We start from the raw sequence: 16820 nt of genomic DNA, 5'->3' as shown, positions 1-16820 counted from the left end.
GGCAACTGTGGTGTTTAGATGCTAGTAATTTCTACTAAAATTTTCTTTTCCTTTGATAGAGTCGTTCTAATAAAGAAGATCCAGAACAGCTGAGATTAAAGCAGAAAGCCAAAGAGGTAGGACTTTCAAGTTACCATGCTTGTCTTTGTGTTTGAGGGAAGGTTGGCAGCTCTCTCCTGGCAATTAGGTCAGGGTTTATTTTGCTGTTGCGTACCATTTGCAGAAGCCTTGGGGAAGGACAGGAACTGCTAAAGGCAAGGGCAGTACTTCAAACGAGGTCAATGAGTTTGTGCTCTCTTTTTAAAATTTATTTTCAAGGCTTAGGCCTGTCTCAAAATGGGTCTTTGTAAACTACAGCAGTATACTTGGAGGACTATAATGTGAGATTTAAAAAAAAAAAAAAAAAAAAAAGAAACTTTTGAGATTTAGCATCTGGGACTGTACAATAGGCTACATTTTTCCAGGGTAATTGTTCGTTTTGTAAATCTGATACTGCTTATAATTCTTTGGCTGGGAGGCGGTACTGGGATTTAGTTTTAAATGGAAAATGCCTCTGGCTTTTAATTTTCTGGGCCCAGCAGTTTTCTGTTCTGGAATGGAGCCCTTGTTTCACACAGTTCATGTTTAGCTGCAGGGGTTTTAGTTTATAGCTTAGACTGGTTAAGCTTTTACTCCCAGAGGCCTCTGCATAGCAACTGTAGAAATCAACAAATAAGTTCATTTATGTCTGCAGCCTCCTCTCAGTAGCTGACTTTTTACATTTCCCAATATCCATTTCCTGACTTTTCTAGCCCCAGAGAAAAAAGCTCCACTAATTGGAGCTTATTTTAATTGAGCCTTAATATTGGATCTCACTGGAGTTGCCCCCAGAGCTGCTGAGAACAGAATGAAATGAAAGTACCTAAGGTTGAAGATGCGGTGTGTGTATGGGTGTGTGTGTGAAATTTTTCACTTGACCTACAGATTCTTTTCCCTCCTGAATAAATCATCAAGCCTGTTCACATTTCTGATTAAGGATCTGACAGCAGATGATAATAAAGACAATTGAGGTGTGAGACGTGTGATATGGAGCTGAAGAAATTGGTTTCTATAGTTACTTCACTGATTTCATGCAATTTTTAAGGATCTTTGTGCTAAATAAGAGTGATTTTCTGAGCAACCTTTTCCCTTAACTGTGCCTCTTGAACTATGAAATTTGTTGTTGCTTAACATTGCTGCAGTTGGCTTCTAGGTGCCAGCAGCAGCAGGTTATTTATGAATGTTTTAAAGGCCCTTATTGTTTGGATTAATGTAGGAATTGAGGCAAAACAAGTGGAAATCTAGTAAGATTCTTACAATCAATGTGGTGTGTTTTCATTAACATAGAGAAGGAAAATACATGAACTCTAGGTGGAGGGATTTCAGGTTTGGGACAGGGAATGCTGGAAAGGGAGAACACTTAAAAAAAAGTTGAAAGCAGAAACATTTTATTTTCAGCAACAAAATAATCCTCATACTGATGTCTTTCCAGTGGAAAATGTATCTAAAATTATTAGTATGAGAACTGTACCTATAGTTCTCTTTAAGCAAACCTGGCATGAGGATAGATTATTTAGGGATGGGCAACCTACTGTTGCTCTGAATCATGGGTATCCCACCTTGTTTTAATTAAGGACTAACTAGATGCCTATCTTCTAATTGCATTCCCTTTTTGGAAAATGTGCAACAGAAAGCTTACCCTTTTAACCTTACCCTGTCTGTTCCTCCTTCATAAACCTTCATAAGCATCTGAATCTTAGATTAATTCTTCCTTCAGCTTTGTATGTGATGGTTTTGTTTTTGTTCGCATTTTATTTTAGTGTTGTTTAATAATTCCCTAAGGGATGAATAGGTGGACAACATTTTTCAAAGAAATCTGTGAGAGGAAATGTACCAAAAAAATGCCTCTGTTAATGAGAACAGGTGGTAGCAAACCTGTGTTTTTCTCTTCCTTTGCACCTCCATGTATTTCTTTTTCCAAACAAGGTTAAAGGAACTCAATATAACTTCTTTCCAAAATATTTTGAAAGTTTTCTAATTGCTTCCTATCATAAATCCTCTTTGATCAAAAAAAGAATCAAATACATTGGCCCCTTTCCAAGAACAGAGCCACTCTGTTTTGCAAATGTTTGGTGAAAGTCAAATATTGTCATTTTTGTCATTCTCCTGCCCCCTAGAGTTCTTAATAACTTGAGTGTTCTAAGGGGCTCTAGTTCAGAATCAAATACACAGTGGTAGTGTATTTTGTTTGATTGCATAAATATTGACCATATCTTTTTTCTTTTCTTTCTTTCTTTCTTTCTTTCTTTTTTTTTGAGATGAAGTCTCACTCTGTCGCCCAGGCTGGAGTGCAGTGGCATGATCTCAGCTCAGGCAGCCTCCACCTCCCAGGTTCAAGCGATTCTCCAGCCTCAGCCTCCTGAGTAGCTGGGATTACAGGCGCGTACCACCGCATCCAGCTAATTTTTGTATTTTTAGTAGAGATGGGGTTTCACTGTGTTGGCCAGGCTGGTCTCAAACTTCTGACCTCAGGTGATCTACCCGCCTCAGCCTCCCAAAGTGCTGGAATTACAGGCATGAGCAACCGTGCCCGGCTGACCATATCTTAATAGAGAGTTGGATTGCTTGCTTGTATGGTAATTTGTGAGGTTAGCATTTAGGATGCACTAATCACTGTCATGCTGGTATAAACTGTGATGCTTTGGTTTGTGAATTTTTGGTATTTGGCTGTCTGAGAAGTTTTCTTTGTTCACTCATGAATTTTTTTTTTTTTTTTTTTTTAGCACAGATGCCTTATGCTTGCTTGATTTAGAACTGATCTGTTTTCCCTTTCAAACCTACCTACCAGGCTTGTCATAGAAAAAAGATTACTGGCTAGCTTATAAATGCAGAACTTCGAAGAACTGTTTTCAGAAGCTGTAGGCATTATTTATGCTGAGAAATGTTTCAGCAATGATATTTCTCCTATAAATATTAAATCACAATCTGAATCCCCTTCATTTCCATATTTGCTTTCAACTGTTAAGGACTAGAATTCTTAAGCCAGGTGTAGTGGCTTACACCTGTAATCCTAGCACTTTGGGAGGCTGAGGTGGGTGGATCACCTGAGCTTAGGAGTTCGAGACCAGCCTGGGCAACATGATGAAACCCGTCTCTACTAAAAATACAAAAAATTAGCTGAGCGTGATGGCGCACACCTGTAATCCCAGTTACTCAGGAGTCTGAGACATGAGAATCGCTTGTATCTTGGTGGCAGAGGTTGCAGTGAGCCGACATGGTGCCACGGGACTGACTCTAGCCTGGGTGACAGAGTGAGACTCTGTCTCAGAAAAAAAGAACTCGAATTGTGTGTGTGTGTGTGTGTGTGTGTGTGTGTGTAACGGAATTTCGCTCTTGTTGCCCAGGCTGGAGTGCAATGGCATGATCTCAGCTCACCGCAACCTTTGCCTCCCGGGTTCAAGAGATTCTCCTGCCTCAGCCTCCCGAGTAGCTGAGATTACAGGCATGTGCCACCATGCCTGGCTAATTTTGTATTTTTAGTAGAGATGGGGTTTCTCCATGTTGGTCAGGCTAGTTTTGAACTTCCGACCTCAGGTGATCCTCCTGCCTTGGCCTCCCAAAGTGCTGAGATTACAGGCATGAGCCACTGCGCCTGGATCATTTCTCCTGTAGTTTTTCTTTCCTCTAATAAAGTTTTAGAGGCTGTTCATCTTTGCATTCCAGATGTAAGGACAAATTGTGTTAAACTGGACAGGTTTTTCTAAAAGTGTCAAATAATTTCTTTTCATTCTTCCTGTTGACTTCTACCAATTTTGTCATTCTGTTTTGGCACTTAAAAACAGACTGCCTTTGGGTTGGCCTCCAGCCTAGTCCTATTCCATTGAAGAAGTTCCTGCTGCATAGTGTTCTTATTGACCTGACAGGTTTTCTGTCTATTTGAAAACCAGCTGATATGTCTGTGGATATTCCTGTAATTCAAACGCTTTATTTTCAACTTACAGGCTGTCTTCTTTCCCTTTCTCTGTTGCCTGAAAAAACATTATAAGCATCCTCTCTCTTTTTCTCGCTATTATAACTATATTTTCTATTCTAGCCCTTTCAAATTCTGAAATGTTTATGATTTTTCTAGATACTTTTCCTAAAATATAAGTACCTGCATTCTTTCATTTTACCATCTCTTTGTGAAAGTTTTGTTTTAGTTGGGTTTTTTTTGTTTTTGTTTTTGAGAAGGGTCTCACTCTGTCACCCAGGCTGGAGTGCAGTGATGCCATCTGAGCTCGCTGCAGCTTTGACCTCCTGGGCTCAAGCGCTCCTCCTACCTCAGCCTATGAAGTGGTTGGGACCACAGGCACATGCCACCACACCTGGCTAATTTTTTAAAATTTTTTGGAGAGTCGGGGGTCTCCCAGTGTTATCTAGGCTGATCTCTATCTTATGGCCTGAAGTGATCCTTCTGCCTCAGCCTCTATAAGTTCTGGGATTACAGGCGTGAGACACTGTGCCCCGCTGAATTTTTTTTTTAATAAATAGATTACTAATTGCTAAACTCTAACTTCAGACAAGCAGGCATATCTTTATTTAATGCAGCTGCAAACTTCTATGATATGTGTGTTACGTGTCCTAGATTAAAATCTAGCCCTCAGTGTTTTCTTTTCTTAGCACATCATCCAGAATTTTGCAGAGCTATTTGTCTGACTTTGCAGTTCAAACATTTTGATTTGATTGTTATATATTTTGTGACCCTTATTTCCTTTTGAATTTCTTCTTTCTCCTTTGGGAAATGTGAGTTCAATGCATCTGTGCAGAGTGAGACAAAGAATTCATTTACTATCTTTTTACCAATTCCTAGCTTTCCACTTTGATTTGTTATCAGATGGTAAGGGAGAAAAAGGAAATCAAGACTTGCTGGTATATTTGCTTTACAATGCAACCTGTAGCAACTGGGAAAAAGAATAAATACTAAATGATTAAAATGTAGACCAGATTAGAAGCCATGTATCCTAAAGTTTTTGGGATTTTTGTTTATAGAAAATATAGGTTATAAAAACTGTTGGTACAATTCTTCATAAAACATTGTACAAGAAATAAAATACTGAATAAGGCTCATTACTGATTAGAAAATATTTAGCTATGAGAACAGCACAGTATACTTTTAAAATGGAATTTGAAAATATATGAAGTCAATGAAAGGTGATAGTTAGGTAAACTATTAAATTATATCAATTTGTATTTAAACTTCATGCAAGTTCTACATGGCCAAAATTCACGGAGTACTGGACAGGGACAAATGAAATTTGTCATAAAAAGTACATTCTAGCAATCAAATTAATATAGCAAGAGGAAGACATTCTTAAAATGACAAGTTATAAATAACTTGTGTATGACAGCAGAGAAACAGATTGAAAGGTTTCAAAGCATTGATAGTCTAGGACAGTGGTTCTCAAACGTTGACATGCATAAAATTATCTGGAGAGCTTGTTAAAATACAGATTACTAGGTCCCACAACCAGAGTTTATAATACTGTAGTAGGTCTCGGTAGGACCTGAAAATGGGATTTCCAATAAATTACCAGATGTTGCTGCTATTGCTGCTGCTGCTGTGCAGATCACACTGAGAACCATTGATCTAGGATGAGAAAGAAGGGAGGCTTTAAAATTCGTCACTTTTATTTTCCCACTAACTAAATGGTCAAAATACTGTGATTTGGGAATCTGAGATTTGGCCTCTTGAACTGTCATAGTTCGTTTATCATCCATTTATCATTCATTAGGTTCTCTTGGAACCATGAAAGCTTCACTAGGTTTCCTTTATGGATATTTTTACAAGATAACTTTAATGGTAGTATTTCTTTACTGGTATACCTTAAATGGAAAAGAAAATATTAGAGATTCATAAGAAGATTGCATGCATACTTTATTTTGATGTGTAGGATCTATGTGTTTTGAGAGACTTATTACCCTCTTAGTAGAAAGATGCCTATTTAAAAAAAATATAGCATTGAACTGGAAGTAAAGTATCTTGGATTCTAGATTCAGCCTGCCATTATCAAGAGCTTGCTTTGGGGAAAGTTACTTTAATTCTTTGAACTTACCTGTGTTTCCTTGTATTTAAATGAACTTAACGATTCCTGCTCTGCTTATATTGCAAGATTGTCATAATTTAGGGGAAGGCGAGGCATAAAAGAAAAAACCAGTAGCTTATAAACATTAACTGTAGGAACATTTAAGTTAGATGTCATTGAGCTCTTAGATTTAGGTTTGAGATAGACCATGAATATGTTACTTCTTTCCTTCCAGAGGACTGGAAAGAAAATGAGAAGAAAAAAGAGTGTAAGGGTGACAACTGAAAAAAAAAAATTTTGTAATATAGAAAAACTTAGCACATTTATATTTTACACAATTTATAAATCAAATGTTATTGGTTTAAGTTAAAGAGAGAAGGTGTCTAATTGAGATTATCCAGGAATATACCATTTTTTTCAGGAAGGTAGGGATGAATGAGTAGGATTGACCAGCAAGTCACCAGAGTTTACATATCAAATTCCAGGAATCTCAGATGTTCTGGACAGTGTCCTGGTATCATAATAACCAGTCTTAGTGGTTGGGAGGAAAAAAAAATAGATTCTAAACGGTTTGATTTGGTGGAATGACTGCTAATAATTGTCTTTGAGGGCTTAAAAAAGATCTTGTATTTCGGTTGTGGTATCCTTGAAGTTAAGATAAGGTGGAATGGTGATTTTTTAAAAAATTCGCAACTTGCTTTTTGGTTCCCTTAAGATTCAGCTGTTAATGTTTAATAGGTTTTTTTTTTCCTGTTCGTTTGTTTTGTTTATTTTAGCATTTAACCTTGCATTCCCTGGTAAACTTGGTCTTTTAAGTAATGATTCAGATGTAATTATAAGCATTGTTAAGAATTTTAGAGTTTCATCCATGAAATTTTCCAAAGTATATCTAATTCAATTTAAATTTTTACTATTTAAAACATTTCCATTGTTTGGTGTTAAGGTTTTATTGTTACCTTTATGTGTACTTAACTTTAATTGTGAAATCTAAGCAGGACATTATTCTTAGTTCTTTTATCCTGAGTTCAAAACCTGGTGTGATACACTTTGTTTCTCTTATTTCTTTAGATTTTTTCATACATTCCTATTTGGTGGTGTGATTATTTTCATTGCTACTAACACTTTCCTTAAGCATGAGAAAGAAAAACATTTTTTGATTTCCCATATTGTCTATGTCATAACTATCTAGATAAATTTGGTTCTTCCTGTTAAATGTGACCGTGTTCCTGTCCAGGCTGTTAGCTAGTATGAAACTTGGTTTATTCATTCTTCAGCTAGTGTCTCTGATTCTGCTTAATCTTTTGGTTTCTGTTTTCAGTAGTTTTTAATTTTCCTTTTATTCTTGAAAATTATGTGCTTAGCATCAAGAAGTACCTCTATTGAACTTTACCTCTGAGAACTTGTGTGATCTTCAAAGTAATTTCTTAATGTTTTTTAGGTCTTGATTAAAGGCTGTACTACCATGAGTTGTACTTATAAATGAAGAGATGAGTACTTAACACCAGAAATAAAATAATCTTCAATTACTGTTGCTTAGTTGCCTTCTAGGGCACTATCTTGAATTTTAGAGACTTCTACTTCCTATCATAGAGACTGTGAAAAGAGAAATGTAGGCTTCTGCCTTTTTCATTAGCCATAAAGAAAATAGCATATTCTTAAAAGAGAACCTCCCAAACCTGTTTGGTCTCTTTGGAGCAAGGTGTTTGTTGCTGGTATTGGTGAGGAAGCAATCTTACATTTTATTAAACAAAGGCTAGTCGGTATATAATATAACAGAAACCAATTGTCATAATTCTGGCTATTAAAGAGTTCCAGTTAAGATGGAGTAAAAACACTTCATATTTTCTCTCCCACTGAGTACAACTATAAAACCTGAACAGATGCATGGAGCAGCTATTTGAGGACATTGAAAGGTAAATTACTATTTACCTAATAACAGATTGGGGAGGAAGATAAGAATTCAAAATACTACTTGAACTGGTGGGGAGGTTGCCACCCTCCATCCCCTACCCCCGTTCTTCCTACTGCTTGATTCTAGACCTGGATGCAATCACAGACATGGGTGGGAAAGTGGGCTAAATCCCCAGCTTTCTGGCCAAGAGGAGCTCCAGGGAACCAGAAATTACTGGGAAGATGACAGAGAGGGAGGAGCTCAGGAAAGCAACCCCATGTGATTGTGTTGAACTCTAGACCTACTCCTGAACTACACATTTGCCATATGTGGATCTTATTCTAATGAGCATACCAAAGCCTTTAAGAACTGGACCAACAAACCACCAGCAGATCCCAGATTGACCACTGGGGGATGCACAGGGCAGATCCAAATAACATTGCGAAAGCTTTGAAAACTGAGCTGACGTTGTAGCCACAGATGACAGAAGTCACATTGCAACCTGTGGCTTGAACCTGTGTTGATTGCATGCTAAAACAAAGGTATTAACATTCTCCAAAGGATTTCTAGAATACCCAGAGTTTCATAATACAGTTGACATAGGTTTGAAGTGTACAGATCCACTTATATGTGGATTTTTTTCAACCACTTGTGGATGGAAAATACACTATTTGCAGGATGCGAAACCCACATATGTGGAGGGCTGACTTTTCATATACACAAGTTCTGCAGGGCTGACTGAGAACTGAATATACACGGATTTTGGTGTACCTCAGCATCCTGGAATCAATCCCCTGTGTGTATACCAAGGGATGACTGTATTCAAAATATTCAGGATACAATACAGAATCACTTGACATGAAGAACCAGGAATATCTCAACTCCCATAGAAAGAGACAATCAACAGATACCAGCCCCAAGATAACATAGATGTTGGAATTATCTGACAAACACTTACACTACTATAAAAATGCTCCAAGAAGCAAATTATAAACACTCTTGAAATGATTGGAATAAAGTTATAAAATGGAAATTTAGGAACTGAAAACAACAATAACCAAAATAACACACATTCAGCTGAATGAGCTGAATAGCGGGATAGAAATGACAAGAGTCATTAACCCAGTCAATAAACCCAGGTTCAACTCACATCATAATCAATCTCTGAAAACTATATAGATGTAGAAAATAAAAATTTTGAAAATAACTGAAGAAAAGGACACATGTCAATAGAAGAACAATAATTACAATGACTAGATTTCTCATTAGAAAGCAAATAGAAAAACTATTTTTTTTTTTTTTTAAAAAAAGGGGGAAAAAAACCTGTGGAGATCAGAAGAAAGTGGCAAAACATTTTTAAAAGGAACTGTCAACTTAAAATCCTATATATCATGAAAATATCCTGCAGAAATGAAGGTGAAATAGACATTTTCTGGTGAAGGAAAAGGAAGAAAATTCATTGCCAACAGAGTTGCTATAAGACAAGGAAATTATTCACAATGAAGTCAGATGATACCAAAGGGAAACCGAACTTCAGGAATGAAGAAAGCACAACAGAAATGGAAAACATAATAGGCTATTCTGCTTTTGAATTAAAGTATGTTTAAGTGAAGGCAGATTTGAGGACTGACATTGGCAGGATGGCTGACTAGAGATGCCTGGTGCTTGTCTCTTCCACAAAAAAAGGACTGAGGCAATGAATAAACAGATAGGATTTGACTAGAATGTCAGAGACAGCGCTGGAGTGCGGTTGGGGAATGGAGACACACCTGTAAATGATTAGAAATCCAGGAGGGTAGCATGAGGATACCTAGCATCTGCAGTCCTGTCTTACCCACCTGGATTGAATCTGGAGTCAAGAGAGACTTCCCATTGCAGGGAAAAGGCAATCAGAATAACCCAGCCAGCCCCTGTTGCCACCACAAACACATACAGTCCTTACTACAGGAGAATCCCACAGTCTTCTAAAGCCCTGAACCCAGTTTGGAGAGCTACCATGAATTCACACAGCTGCATTGTCCGGGATTAGAAACACCAAGGTGTGTACTCCTAAGCTTCCATCCACCCACTTTGAGCTGATATGCTGCAGCACAGCACCATCTTGAGAACAGAGCCACTTCTGGAGTGTGGTCTCCTCAAGGAGTTAGTAGGCATTGCACCTCTCCAGCACTGGGGCTCCATCTTCATTCCACCAAGCCGACACTCGTGACTAAGTGCCAAAACCCCAGCAGCATGGAGCCTGGGCCCAGGATTGGCTGTGACTGGTCCTGCACAGAAGAGAAGCCAACTCATGCTACCCTCGCTTCCAGCTAGAGGAATAGTCTGGCAGTCCCACCCAAGGTGAACCTGTTCTTGAGCTGGCCAAACTGCTGCATGCCCACCCCTTAGTGGGAGAGGCCTTCAAGCCTCTGATCAGCTGACAGGCTTCTGTGCTAGTGGTGTGGCTACCTCCCTGTGCTCAGAGCCTGAGAAACAGCCCTCCAGTGTTCTACCCTCCACAGATAAGCTCCTGGTCTGCCCAACAGCCCTGCACCTACAATCCGGGTCTGAAAAGCCGCTCCACTGGCAGCCACACTCTAAGGCCTGCTGAACAACTGTGAGCCCACATCTCGGGCCTGAGAGACCGAGCCATCCTCACCAGACATGTCTTTAGGCCAGTCAGGCATCTGTGCACCTATGTTTTCGGTAAGAGTAACAGCCCTGTGGACTGCTCCTTGCAAGCATGTCCGCAGGCCAGCTGAGCAACCATGTGTATGTCCTCCTTCCAAGAATAAGAGCCCTGTAGCCCAAATCCATGCACCAAGTTGGTGGACCCACCGTTTGTATGTATATGCCTCTGACCTGAGAAACAGCCCAGTGAGCCCACACCCAGCAAAACTGTACCACCTCCACCACAAATTCAGCCCAGGCCACTGAGACATTTGCATATGTCACTAGTATGGATTACAGCTGAAGAAACTACACTACTGTGTCCACCTAGAACTCAACAAACTGACACCCCAACACCTGTTCACATGAGTAAATTTTTCTCTGTGAAACCTACTCCATAAAATTGGAAGAGGCAACTTTTCTACCACATGAATGGAAATCAGTGTAGGGATACATCAAACATGAAAAAACCACAGATAAATATCCATGAAAAGGAACACAATAATTTTCCAATAACAGAGGCTAATCATAAGGAAGTACATAAAATGCCAGAAAAAGAATTCAGAATCATAATCTTAAGTAAACTCTGTGAGATACAGAATACTGATGGACATTCAGTGAAATCAGGAAAACAATTCACTATTTGAATAGAGAAAATTTTATTTTTATTTGTCTTTTTTAGAGACCAGGTTTTATTTACTCTGTCACCCAGGCTGGAGTGCAGTGTTTGGAGCATAGCTCACTGTAACTTTGAAGTTCTGGGCTCAAGCCATCCTCCCACCTCAGCTTCCTGAGTATCAGAGACTAGAAGTATGTGCCACCATGCCCAGCTAAGTGAAGGAGAAATCTAATAATGAGATAGATATCATAATAAAGAACCAGACAGAAATCTTACAGCTGTAGAATTCAATGAATGAAATAAAAAATACAGTTGAGACCTTCAACAATACACTACACCAAGCAGAAAAAAAGAATTTTTGAACTTGAAGAGATCGAAGTAACACAGGCAGAACCCCCGCCCCCAAAAAAAAGAATGAAGAAAGCTACAGGATTTATGGGACACCATGAAGCAAACAAATATTCACATTATGGGCATTCCGGAAGGAGAAAAGAAGTGAAAAGATGTAGAAAACATATTTAATGAAATAATAGCCGAAAATTTCTCAAGTATTTGGAGAAAGACATCCAGGTTCAGGAAGCTGGAAGAACCCCAAGTAGATTCATCCCAAACAAGTCCTCTCCTATGCACATTATAGTGAAATTGTGAAGTCAAAGTCAATTCTAAAAGCAGCAAAAGAAAAATGTCAATTCACAAATAAAGGTATTATCAGATTAATAGTAGATTTCTCAGCAGAAACTATACAGGCTAGGAGAGAATGGGATAATATATCTGAAAGGGAAAATTTTTAAAAACTGCCAGCCAAGAATTATATATATATATAGTTTTTTGTTGTTGTTGTTTGTTTTTTGATGGAGTCTTGCTCTGTTGCCCAGGCTGGAGTGCAGTGGCATGATCTCGGCTCACTGCAACCTCCGCCTCCCGGGTTTATGCCATTCTCCTGCCTCAGCCTTCCAAGTAGCTGGGGCTACAGGTGCCCACCACCACACTTGGCTAATTTTTTGTATTTTCAGTAGAGACGGGGTTTCACCGTGTTAGCCAGGATGGTCTGGATCTCCTGACCTTGTGATCCGCCTGCCTCGGCCTCCCAAAGTGTTGGGATTACAGGTGTGAGCCACTGCGCCTGGCCCAGCCAAGAATATTATACCCAGCAAAACTATCCTTCAGAAATGAAGGAGAAATAAAATGTCTCACAATCAAAAAATAAGGGAATTCATCACCATTAGACAAGGCCTACAAGAGCTACTCAAGGTAGTTTTACCTTTGAAAGTGAAAAAATGACAACCATCATTGAAAGGATGTGAAGCTATAAAACTCACTGGTAGAACCAATGCAGAAAAGAGAAATCGAAATCAAACAAATTTTTCTTTACAGGAAAAGATCCACCTACACAAATAACCACTAAAAGATGAAGAAAGGAACAATGAATGTACAAAATAACCAGAAAACAATCAATAAAATGACAGCAATAAGTCCGCACCTATCAGTAATAATCCTGTGTTTAAACAGATTAAGTTCCCCATTTAAAAGATATAGACTAGCCAAATGGTTAAATAAACAAGACTCAACTGTATGCTGCCAACAGTAAATTCACTTCAGCTGTAAAGACACACATAGACTGAAAGTGAAGAATAGAGAAAGACATTTCCACAAACAGAAACCAAAAGCTAGCAGGAGTAGCTATACTTACATGAGACAAAACAGACTTCAAGTCAAAATGGTAAAGAGACAAAGACATTATACAATAAGGGATTAATTTGGCAAGAACATATAACAATTGTGAATATATATGTGTACCCAACACTGGACCACTCAGATATATAAAGTAAATACTATTAGATCTAAAGAGAAAGATACACCCCAATACAATAATAGTTGGAGACTTCAACACTCCATTCTTAGCATTGTACAGATCATGTAGACAGAAAATCAACAAAGAAACATTGGATTTAAACTGTACTATAGACCAACTGGACCTAGCAGGCATTTATGGAACATTTCACCCAACAGCTGCAGAATACATATTCTTTCCAGAAGTACATGGAACATTCTTCAGTATTGACCAGATGTTAGGACATAAAACAAGCCTCAAACATTTTAAAATATCGAAATCATATCCTAAGTATCTTACCTGACCACCATGGAATAAAAGTAGAAATCAATAAGAGGAATATTCAAAACTGTACAATTAAACAACAGTCTCCTGGACAACCAATGGGTGAAGGGAAAAATTGTCCAAGCCTTACTAACCATCAGGTAATCCATACTGGAGAGAAACCTTATGAATAGAATGAATGTGACAGGGTCTCTAGTTATCTCATATCTTTGAAAGCCATCTGAGAAATCACACTGGAGAGAAGCCTTACAGATGTAGTAACTGTGGCAAAGCCTTTACTGAGTGTGCAAGCCATACTAAACATCATGTAATCCATCTGGAGAGAAACCTTACAAATGTAGTGACTGTGGGAAATTTTGTCTACTGTAGTCATACCTCCATCCATACTGGAGAGACACCTTACAAATGTAATAAGTGTCAGTGCCTTTAGTGAGCATTCAAGCATTACTAAATATCAGGTAATCCATAGGGGAGAGAAACCTTACAAATATAATGAAAGTGCTAAGTCCTTGTCTTGGCAACCAAACTTCACCAGACATCAGATAATCCATACTGAAGAGAAACCTTACAACTGCAATGAATGTGGCAAGATCTTCAGTTAAAATTTACACCATGCACAACATCAGAGAACTTACACTTGAGAGAAAGCTTCCGAATGCAGTGAGTTTGGTAAATCCTTAATCATTTGTTTAAGCATTAATCTAACTCAGAGCGGCCATACTAAAGAGAAACCCCATAACTCTAATATATGTGGCAGTGGCTTCTTCCAGGCGTCAACACTCTAGGCACTTATATATATGTCTTTGATTAACCAAATAAACAATGTGCATGCTAAGACCTTGACCCAAGGATCAAAACTGCTTAATAACAAATGATTTTATTAAAAATAGATTCAACTTTAATTTTAGATTCAGGGGTACACATACAGGTTTGTAACATGATTATATTGCATGATGCTGAAGTTTGGGGTACGATTGATCCCAGCTCCGAGGTAGTGAGCATAGTACCCAGTAGTTAGTTTTTCAACACTTTTTCCTCTGTTCCTTCTTTCCCCTTCCAAAAGTCCCCAGTGTCTATTGTTGCCATCTCAAAGGATTCTTATTGACTACCAATGCAATAAATGCATACAACTCTTTGTTTAAAAAAAAAAAAAAATCAGTAGTATTCCTTACATAATGAACTAGCTGAAAAAACAAAATCAAGAAGGCAATCCCAGTTAAAATCCCTGCCAAACAAACAAACAAACAAACAAAACCACCTGGAAATAATTTAACCCAGGAGATGAAAGAACTCTGCAAGGAAAATTATAAAACACTAATGAAAGAAACTGAAGAAGATACAAGCAAATATACAAACATCTCATGCTTATGGATCAGAAGAATTAATATTGTTACAATGACCATACTACCCAAAGCAATCAACAGATTCAGTGCAATCTGTCAGAATACCAAGGACATTCTTCACAGAAATAGGAAAAATAAATTTGAAAATTCATATGGAACTGCAAAAGACCTCAAATAGCCAAAGCCATCCTGAGCAAAAAGAACAAACTGGAGGCATGACACTACCAGACTTCAAAATATGCTACAAAACTGTAGTCACCGAAATAGCATGTGACTGGCATAAAAACAAAAACATAAACATAGACCAATGGAACAGAATAGGGAATCCAGAAGTTAATCAAGGTGTCTACAGCCAACATATTTTTTGACAAAGGTGCCAGGAACATACACCAGGGAAAGCATGTTCTCCTCAAAAAATATGGTGCTGGGAAAACGGATATCCATATGCAGAAGAATAAATGTAGACCTCCACCTCTTACCCTATTAAAAAATCAAGTCAAAATGGTTCAAAGATCTAAGTGTAAAACTTGAAACTATAAAGCTACTAGAAGAAAACAGGAAATGCTTCAGGACATACTTTATGTCAGGAAAATATTTTATGAATAAGACCTCAAAAGCGCATGTAACAAAAGCCAAAATAAATGGGATTATATTAAATGAAAAACTTTTGCATAGCAAAGGAAACAATCCACAGAGTGAAAAAAATAGACTACAGAATGGGGGGAAATATTTGCAAACTATTCATCTGATAGTGGATTAATATCTAGAATATACAAATAACTCAAGCATCTCAACAGCAAAAAAATCAGTCTGATTAACAGATTGGCAAATGAACCAGGTGCAGTGGCTTATGCCTATACTCTCAACACTTGGGAAGAAAGACGTAGGAGGATCACTTGGGGCCAGGAGTTTGAGATCAGCCTGGGCAACATAGCGAGACCCCATCTCTACAAAAAATTTAAAACTGAAGGTTAGCCAGGTATGGTGGCATAGGCCTGTAGTCCTAGCTACTTGGGAGGCTGAAGTAGTGTGATCACTTGAGCCCAGGAGGTTGAGGCTGCTGTGAGCCATGATCATGGTACTACATACTATCCTGGGTAATAGAGTGAGACCCTGTCTCTAGAAAAAGAAAATTAAAAACAAATGGGCAAATGATCAGAATGGACATATCTCAAAAGAAGACATGCAAACAGCCAACAGGTATAGGAAGAAATGTTCTGTGTCACTAATCATCAGAGAAATGAAAATTAAAACCACAACTAGATATCATTCGACCCCAGTGAAGATGGCTGTTACCAAAAAGACAAAAAATGATTAATGTTATCGAGGATTCAGGGAAAATGGAATTCTTAAACACTGTCGGTGAAAATGTAAACTAGTATAGCCACTGTGAAGAATGGCATGGAGATTCCTCTTAAAATTAGAAATAGAACTACCGTATGATCCAGCAATCCCAGTACTGAGAAAGGAAAAGAAATCAGTGTATCACAGAGACATCTGTACCCCCATGTTCGTTTCAGCACTATACATATTAATAATTGCCAATATGTGGAATGAACCCAGGTGTTCAACAACAGATGAATGGATAAAGAAAATGTGTCATATATACACAGTGGAATACTATTCAGCCATAAAAAAGAATGAAATCTTGTCATTTATGACAACATGGATGGAACCTGGAGGACATATGTTAGGTAAAGTATTCCAGGAAGAAAAAAGTTAAACACCATGTTTTCACTGATCTGTGAAAGCTAAAACAAAGTTGGTCTCATAGAAGTAAAAAGGAGAACAGAAAATAGTAGAGGATGGAAAGGGTCTGGGGGAATGGTCTCATAGAAGTAAAAAGGAGAACGGAGAATAGTAGAGGATGCAAAGCGTCGGGAGGGAAAAGGGGATAGGGAAAGATTTGTTAAAGGATACAAAATTATAGCTAGATAGGAGAAGTAAGTTCTATAGCACTGTAGGATGACTATAGTTACTAATGCATAGTTTCAAGTAGCTACAAGGAGGCTAGTGAATGTTCTTAACGTAAAAATGCAATAAATATCTGAGATGATGGGTATACTAGTTGCCCTCATCTGATCACTGTATATGTATTACAACATCACTAAGTACCCATAAA

At 38.1% G+C, this 16820-nt stretch overlaps 1 protein-coding gene across 4 annotated transcripts in view; it reads left to right on the top strand.

The window, feature by feature from the left end:
• The window catches only part of TAF4B (TATA-box binding protein associated factor 4b), a 167856-nt gene that overhangs the window by 108534 nt on the left and 42502 nt on the right, over window positions 1–16820 (top strand). For all 4 annotated transcript variants that reach the window (XM_032152604.1, XM_058438534.1, XM_058438535.1 and 1 more), the window contains exon 13: window positions 60–116. In XM_032152604.1, coding sequence (XP_032008495.1) covers window positions 60–116 — 57 coding nt within the window. The remainder of the gene's footprint in view (window positions 1–59; window positions 117–16820) is intronic.

The sequence above is a fragment of the Hylobates moloch genome, unplaced genomic scaffold (assembly GCF_009828535.3).
Source record: "Hylobates moloch isolate HMO894 unplaced genomic scaffold, HMol_V3 SCAFFOLD_5, whole genome shotgun sequence".
Classification (NCBI taxonomy): Eukaryota; Metazoa; Chordata; class Mammalia; order Primates; family Hylobatidae; genus Hylobates; species Hylobates moloch.
The sequence above is the reverse complement of the archived record's forward strand: the minus strand, read 5'-3'. Positions and strand labels throughout refer to the sequence as shown.